At 40.4% G+C, this 8,388-nt stretch overlaps 1 protein-coding gene across 18 annotated transcripts in view; it reads left to right on the forward strand.

Annotated features, from left to right (window-relative positions):
• The window catches only part of nedd4l (NEDD4 like E3 ubiquitin protein ligase), a 446,698-nt gene extending 439,208 nt beyond the window's left edge, over nucleotides 1-7,490 (forward strand). For all 18 annotated transcript variants that reach the window (XM_078220225.1, XM_078220244.1, XM_078220283.1 and 15 more), the window contains 3 exons: nucleotides 1,721-1,817; nucleotides 2,156-2,228; nucleotides 5,426-7,490. In XM_078220225.1, the coding sequence (XP_078076351.1) occupies nucleotides 1,721-1,817; nucleotides 2,156-2,228; nucleotides 5,426-5,528 (273 nt within the window). In that variant the 3' untranslated portion in view covers nucleotides 5,529-7,490. The remainder of the gene's footprint in view (nucleotides 1-1,720; nucleotides 1,818-2,155; nucleotides 2,229-5,425) is intronic.
• Nucleotides 7,491-8,388: the final 898 nt, after the last annotated feature.

The following is an 8,388-nucleotide window of genomic DNA, read 5'->3' on the forward strand; positions in this document are numbered from 1 at the left end:
CCTCAATCCTATTAAGTCCCATGTACTCATCCAGGAGTCTCTTAAAAGACCCCATTGAGTTTGCCTCCACCACCACTGACGGCAGCCGATTCCACTCGCCCACCACCCTCTGTGTGAAAAACGTCTCCCCAACATTTCCCCTGTACCTACCCCCCAGCACCTTAAACCTGTGTCCTCTCGTAGCAGCCATTTCCACCCTGGGAAAAAGCCTCTGAGAGTCCACCCGATCTCTGCCTCTCAACATCTTGTATACCTCTATTAGGTCTCCTCTCATCCTACGTCTCTCCAAGGAGAAAAGACCGAGCTCCCTCAGCCTATCCTCATAAGGCATGCCACTCAATCCAGGCAACATCCTTGTAAATCGCCTCTGCACCCTTTCAATCTTTTCCACATCCTTCCTGTAATGAGGCGACCAGAACTGAGCACAGTACTCCAAGTGGGGTCTGACGAGGGTCTTATATAGCTGCATCATTATCCCCGGACTCCTAAACTCAATCCCTCGATTGATAAAGGCCAGCACACCATACGCCTTCTTAACCACCTCCTCCACTTGCGGGGCCGATTTTAGAGTACTATGGACCCGAACCCCAAGGTCCTTCTGATCCTCGACAGTACTAAGAGTCTTTCCCTTTATATTGTACTCCTTCATCCCATTTGACCTGCCAAAATAGACCACTACGCATTTATCTGGGTTGAGGTGCATCTGCCACTTCTCCGCCCAGTCTTGCATCCTATCTATGCCCCTCTGTAACTTCTGACATCCCTCCAGACTATCCACAACCCCACCAACCTTCGTGTCGTCAGCAAACTTACCAACCCATCCCTCCACTTCCTCATCCAGGTCATTTATGAAAATGACAAACAGCAAGGGTCCCGGAACAGATCCCTGGGGCACACCACTGATGACCGACCTCCATTTAGAAAAAGATCCATCTATACCCACTCTCTGCCTCCTTTGGGCAAGCCAGTTCTGGATCCACAGGGCAGCAGCCCCTTGGATCCCATGCCCTCTCACTTTTTCTAGAAACCTTGCATGGGGTACCTTATCGAACGCCTTGCTAAAATCCATATAAACCACATCTACCGCTTTCCCTTCGTCAATGTGTTTAGTCACATTTTCGAAGAACTCCACCAGGCTCGTAAGGCACGATTTGCCTTTGACAAAGCCATGCTGAGTATTCTTGAGCATACCAAACCTCTCTAATGCTCATAAATCTTGTCCCTCAGGATCTTCTCCATCAGTTTACCAACCACTGAGGTTAGACTCACCGGTCGGTAATTTCCTGGGCTATCCCTATTCCCCTTCTTGAAAATAGGAACCACATCCGCAATCCTCCGGCACCTCTCCCATCTCCACTGACAACGCAAAGATCATCGCCAGAGGCTCTGCAGTCTCTTCCCTCGCCTCCCACAGTAACCTGGGGTACATCCCATCCGGACCCGGCGACTTATCTATCTTGATGCCATTCAAAGATTCCTGCACAACCTCTTTGTTAAAGTCCACATACTCAATCTTTTCAGTCCACCGCAAACCCGCAGTACATCCACCCAGGTCCTTATGTTAAAGACCCAACGTAAATATGAGTTGTCATTGCAGCAAGGTAAAATAATCGATGATTTAGTTATTTACGACCAAAACCTATTCTTAATTGCAGACATTTTTTATTATGCTTCCTACTTTCTTGATTATTCATTTCACCCAGCCACTATTTTCTTCCAGGCTGTGTTACTGATGGATGCTGAGAAACGTATCCGGCTACTGCAGTTTGTTACTGGAACTTCAAGAGTGCCTATGAATGGGTTTGCTGAGCTATATGGTGTGTCCTTTTTACCTTGTCTGCAAGCTTTAACTCTCAAGTTTAAATTTTAGTTAATTTTAATCTTCATTTGGATAGAACATTTCATTCAAAAACACATAAAACTTTCATTTATTGATTATAGTAAACGTAGTCAATTTGTTGAGTAAATATGATGTATTCAGTCAAATCTTTGCTTCACTTTTTTTATTCATTCTTGGGGTATGGATGCTGTTGCCAAGCCTATTTGTCTGTAAAAAGTTGGAGGTTATTCGCTTAGTGTTTTAACATATGCCTTTAAGATGTTCTAGAAACATGTTTTTAAAAAATCCTGCTATACTTTCTGTTATTTCACACAGGTTCCAATGGTCCTCAGCTGTTTACAATAGAACAGTGGGGAACTCCAGAAAAGTTACCAAGGGCTCACACATGGTAAGAGGTTATTAAATGCATAAGTTCATATTAATTGCGTGAGAAGACTAATGGAATGCTATATTTATTGCGAGAGGAATTGAGCAAAGAATTGAGATAAGGATGTTATGCTTCAGCAATACAGGGCATTGATGAGACCATAGCTCAAATGCTGTGTGCAGTTTTGGTCTCCTTATTCAAGGAAGGATGTAAATGCATTGAAGATGGTTCAAAGTTTATTCGTGTCACAAGTAGGCTTACAGTAATGAAGTTACAGTGAAAATCCCTGAGTAGCCACACTCCGACGCCTGTTTGCATTCACTGAGGGAGAATTTAGCGTGGCCAATGCGTCTAACCAGCATGTCTTTCGGAACTGAAAGAGGAAATCGGAGGAAACCCACGCAGACACGGGGAGACCATGCAGACTCCACATGGACAGTGACCCAAGCCGGGAATCGAACCCAGGTCCCTGGCACCGTGAGGCAGCAGTGCTAACCACTGTGCATTCAGAGGAGGTTTACTGGATTGATACCTGAGGAGATTGTCTTATGAGGAAAGGTTGGACAGAGGACTGGAGTTTAAAGAGTGATGGGAGACTTGATTGAAGTATATAAGATTCTGAATAGTCTTGACAAAGTGGATGTTGAAAGAATGCTTCCTCTTGTGGGTGAGTCAAAAATTAGGGCCATTGTTTAAAATTGAGCCCCCTTTTAGGACAGAGATGAGGAGTTTTTTTGAGGGTTGAGTGACTTTGGAACTCTCTGCCTCAGATGGCAATAGCAGCAGGGTCATGAAGTTATTTTTTTTAAATATATTTTTATTGAAGACTTTTCCCATTTTTACAAGTAACAAACCCTCAAAAGCTGGTGTAGTGCATCTTAATCATTTTTCAGTTTGGTATGGCTCCTGCTCTGCCCAAGACCACAAGAAACTACAAAAGATTGTGAATGGTCCCAATCCATCACGCAAATCAGCCTCCCATCCATTGACTCTGTCTACACTTCCCGCTGCCTCGGCAGAGCAGCCAGTATAATTAAGGGCCCCACGCACCCCGGACATTCTCTCTTCCACCTTCTTCCTTCAGGAAAAATATACAAAAGTCTGAGGTCATGTACCAACCGACTCAAGAACAGCTTCTTCCCTGGGCTGTCAGACTTTTGAATGGACTTACCTTGCATTAAGTTGATCTTTCTCTACACCCCAGCTATGACTGTAACACTACATTCTGCACTCTCTCGTTTCCTTCTCTATGAACGGTATGTTTTGTCTGTATAGCGTGCAAGAAACAATACTTTTCACTATGTTAATACATGTGACAATAATAAATCAAATTAAATCAAACATATGCAGAAAAAGACAGGAAAACACCACATAGTATGATTGGATTATCCATTGTAGCCAGTGCTTCTCACCATATAACATAGAAACCAGAAGCAGGAGTAGGCCATTCGGCCCTTCAAGCCTGCTCCGCCATTCATTTTGATCATGGCTGATCATCAAATTCAATATCCTGATCTCCCCGTCTCCCCATATTCCTTGATTCCTTTAGCCCCTAGAGCTATATCTATTTTTTTTTTTGAAATCACACAACGTTTTGGCTTCAACTACATTCTGTGGTAGTGAATTCCACACATTCACTGCCCACTGGGTTAAGAAATTTCTCCTCACCTCTGTTCTAAAAGATTTACCCCTTATCCTCAAACTCTGACCCCTAGTTCTGAACTCACACACCATTGGGAACATTCTTTCCAAATCTACCCTGTGTAACCCTGTTAGAATTTTATATGTTTCTATGAGATCCCCTCTCACTCTTCTCAACTCCAGTGAATATAATCCTAACCAGTTTAGTCTCTCCTCATATGACAGCCCTGCTGACAGGAATCAGCCTGGTAAACCTTTGCTGTACTCCCTCTATAGTAAGGACACCCTTCCTCAGAGAGCAATGAAAAGATATTTTAAAGAATGGGGGAATAACAGGATAAAGCTATGAGTGTATAGCATATATTTCCTCTATCCTCAACTACACTGGAGGTGCCATTGATACAAAACAATGGGCAGGATTTTCCTCCCTCTCTGTGGTGTGTTTCATGATGGCGGGAAGTGGCACGCCACTCACTGGTGGCGGGATCTTATGGTCCCACCGTTGTCAATGGGATTTCCCATTGAACGCACACCTCGCAGCCGGGAAACCCGTGACGGGGGTGCGCCGTCATTGGGACCATAAGATCCCACCAGCATAAATGGCATCAAGGTTTCAGCGCATGTCTTTTCCCAAGATATGTGATCTGTCTGTACCTGTACAGGGATAAGTTAGAGATACTTTGTCCCCAGAATAACAGAAATACAAAGAATACGCAACGCTGTTAGTATAATCTTAGAGGGCGAACCACATGGACTGCATGGGTTCAAGAAAGTACTCATCAACACCTTTTCAGGGAATTAGAAATGGGCAATAAACATTGGCATTGCCAGCAATGCCTGCATTCCATAAATGAATTAAAAGTAAACTGACTTGACCTCATCCACCTTCTCAGTTATTTCTTCAAAAAAATTCAATCAGGTTAATACGATTGTGTGGAGCTGAAGGAGACCTCATTAAGGAACCTCAGAGTTTTGAGAGTTCCATTATGTTGGATTTGACCTATAACTAACTTTTTAAAATGCAAATAAAGCACTGATATCCTTTCAGCGGCTAACACTGTATTCAGAAGTTCGGACAGTGTTTTTGAGAGTTTTAGTATTTACAGGGGCTCCCAACCCATAAAAAGATTTGCAAACTTTGGGCTCAGTGGCCCAAAGTGTTACTTAAATTGAACATTTGTGATTTTTCCTTAGAATGTCAGAAGGGAAATGCCCTCAACGTCAAGACAACAATTAATCAACATCTCTAGCAAATTAAGGTCAACAAGGAAAACACCACCAATAGTTAGTCATTCTTGACCCAAAGATATCATTGTTGTCACTCTCAGAGCCCTGTACCAACTTTACGTGGTTTTGCACATAAGTTATAACTTGAGTTCTATCTCATTTGAGAAAAATAATTGTGTAGAAAAATCACAAACTGTACTCCAGGTCCCTGGCTATGTGTGAGTGACACAACAGGGAACTTTGGAGTTCTTTAATCTTTTTGATTAACAGACACACATTGACACTTTTGTGCTGGTGGTTGTTGTTGCCTAATATACATTTAATGACTTGTATTTCATTTTTATTCGCAGCTTTAACCGCCTTGATTTACCACCTTATGAATCTTTTGAAGATTTACGAGAGAAGCTTCTTATGGCAGTGGAAAACGCTGAAGGATTTGAAGGAGTAGATTAATTGGCTGCAGTTGTGGTCAATGAGATGCTGCTTATAATTTTTTTTGTTTTTGTTTAGAGATAGGAACTTTACCAGTGGTATCAATTTAATTGCACAGTGACATTGGTACACGGAACAAATTCTTCTATGTTAATTCCTATTTCAAGTTTCTGGAAGGCTGGAAAATTCAAAGCCGATTCTCCAGAAAACGAGTAATAAAAGAAGAAAAGTGGATAAAATGTGTGGATGAGAAGTGCATTTCAATAGGACTTAACTGTGTATTAAAATTGTTCTTTAAAGACTCAATTTAAACGTTTTACCAACTTTGTAATGAAAGTGAATGGAACCTGTCACTTTCACAGGTATAGTATTATCACTTTGTTTACTCAATGGATTGCAAAATAACCAGTTATATAGAGATTCTTCTAATATAACCCATCCAGTTAAAAGGCACAGTCTGTAAAATGATGAAGATTTGAATCATGTTGTTCACATACATGTAAACATAAAAAGCAGTGTATTGACATTTTCACTGTGAAACATATGTGCCTCCTTTACCCACCAGTCATGAACAAAAAGCACTTTTATGTTATGGGTGACATAGTTTAACACCTTGATAGAATGTGAAAACTGAGATAAATGATATTTTTATTTAACAAAATTGTTACAAATGAGCATAAATGGGATCTCAAAAGAAAATTACAGTAACAAGGTGTTATCTTTATTTTTAACAATGTGTTCCATTTAGCCGAGTAAACTAAATGTGGTTATCCATTGAGCATGCAATGAAATATCATTTGCATTAAGAGGACTGCCAAAAGAAGTACTTGAGGTATTCTCTTTAATTTAAAATGTTACCTGAATTTTCCCTTTTCTTTTGAGCAAGGTGATTGTTTTCTACATAGGATAAAGCAAAATACAGTAAATTGCCTGTAACATCTGTAGCATGCTTGTTTAAATCCTTAGACTGCTGGTGGGTGCAGGAAATGGCTGCTGGCTGGATCTTGAACTTTAATCTTATTCACTGCAGCAGGTAATATAATACACAGTAATTAAGCTACATAAACGCCAGGAGTCATTTTATTATTGTAATACTGACTAACTTCAAAAATTAATACTGACTAACTTCAAAAGCGAACACTGTAATAAAACCAGGATAAAAGACTTAAACACTTCTTATTTCACCACCTTCTTTTTCTTTCCCTAGTTTTTTTTTTCAATCCTATGTTCGAACTATTTTGTTTTAACTTAAACTTTAATACTGACTATTTCTGTATAACCATTCTCCTTCCTTTCTGTTTAAGTTATTACTTACCTGTCTTCTTCCACTTTACTCCTCTCATCACCCGTTTTAGGGTCAGGAGCAATTTTTCTTTAAATGATTAACTTCAGAATGGCCCTTTCGAGCTAGTTTTAGCCAAGCAAATAAGATGAAGATTGCTATGACCAGATAGATGGCCTAGAAAAATGCAACAAACCAGGGAGGAGCTCTAACAAATGCGTATCTTCTGTGACATCTTTTCCTCCCTTCCACTCAGATGATTTTTATATTTGAAATCTTCAAAATGAAAGCCAACCACTACCAATCAAGTTCTTGATGACTAATGTATTTGTCTCATTATTGGTAGAGCTATGCTTATTTTTTTAAACATGTGTTCTGTTGTAACACCAAGAAATCTAAGGGCACTTTATACATGGCTATTAATTGTTTTTAAATGTGTACATTTTTAATACAGAGCTCAGTGTCCGCTGCAATATGAATGCTGTGTACACCAGCCTACACTTTTGTTACTACTGATGCAACAAAACCATTGTAGAGTTGCGCCAACCATCATCTTTTTCCTTTTTTCGCAATGTGCTTTATCCCTTTCAAAGCACACCATGCAATTTCAATACTCACCTCAGATATGTAATCAAAAACATCTCCTGAAATTCTTCTTTCCCTACTAAATTCCCAGAAAATAAATTTTCCTTATTAATGTTGCAAGTTGTGTAATTTGTATTTTATACATATACGTCAATGAGATTAAAAATATTTATTTAACTTAGCACAGTGATGAAATGCAACAAACCTCTTATTCCTGAATATTGCTTGAAAACTGTCTGATCTCTGTTGAAGCCTTCATACAGCCATGTTAAAGATGGGTTGGCCTCTGTAATAGAGTTCAGTTCTCCCCTGTGTACTTTATTTCCCTCCCCCTCCCCCCCGCCCAGGTGAGAGTAAATTGCTGCCCATCATCTGCTTTATGTCCAAGTGTTCTAAGTTCTTAATAATTCCATGACCACTGTTGAAACTGCTCCGTAGCTGTTGACCTTATAATATGGCAAACTGACTGTGTGTTTGCAAATCTACTTATCATCATGCTGGTTTAGAAAATGAGTACTTTTGCCTGCAACAGCGATGCGTAGCTCCTTTATGATTGTGCAGCCTGTGTCTAAATTGCATCTGATTTGATGGGAAGAACGTGCTGTAGCACCTGCCCTATTGGGTCAGTCTCCGAATCAGCAGCAGTACTGAAAAATGTAATTGCCTTTCAGAATTAACTGTGCCACTTATTCTAAGAGCCATTAATAAAATTACTATTTTAAAAAGAAAAGAAAATCAAATTTAATAAGCTCAAGACGTTCCAGAAGTACATGTCAGTCTATATAAGTACTTTTGAAGTGTGGTCACAGTTGTAATATAGACAAAGTCTCACAAACAGCAGTGGGATAAATGACCAATTAAGCTGTTTGTGTGTTGTTGGCCATGACACTGGGGAGCTCTTCCTGCCCCTGTTGAAACTGTGTCATAGGATCTTTTACATCAAAGAGGGAAGAGGGAGCCTCGCTTTATCAGGTCCAAAAAGAAGCCCTTCGGTACTGCAGTGGAATATCAGCC

Source organism: Mustelus asterias, chromosome 1 (assembly GCF_964213995.1).
Source record: "Mustelus asterias chromosome 1, sMusAst1.hap1.1, whole genome shotgun sequence".
Classification (NCBI taxonomy): domain Eukaryota; kingdom Metazoa; phylum Chordata; class Chondrichthyes; order Carcharhiniformes; family Triakidae; genus Mustelus; species Mustelus asterias.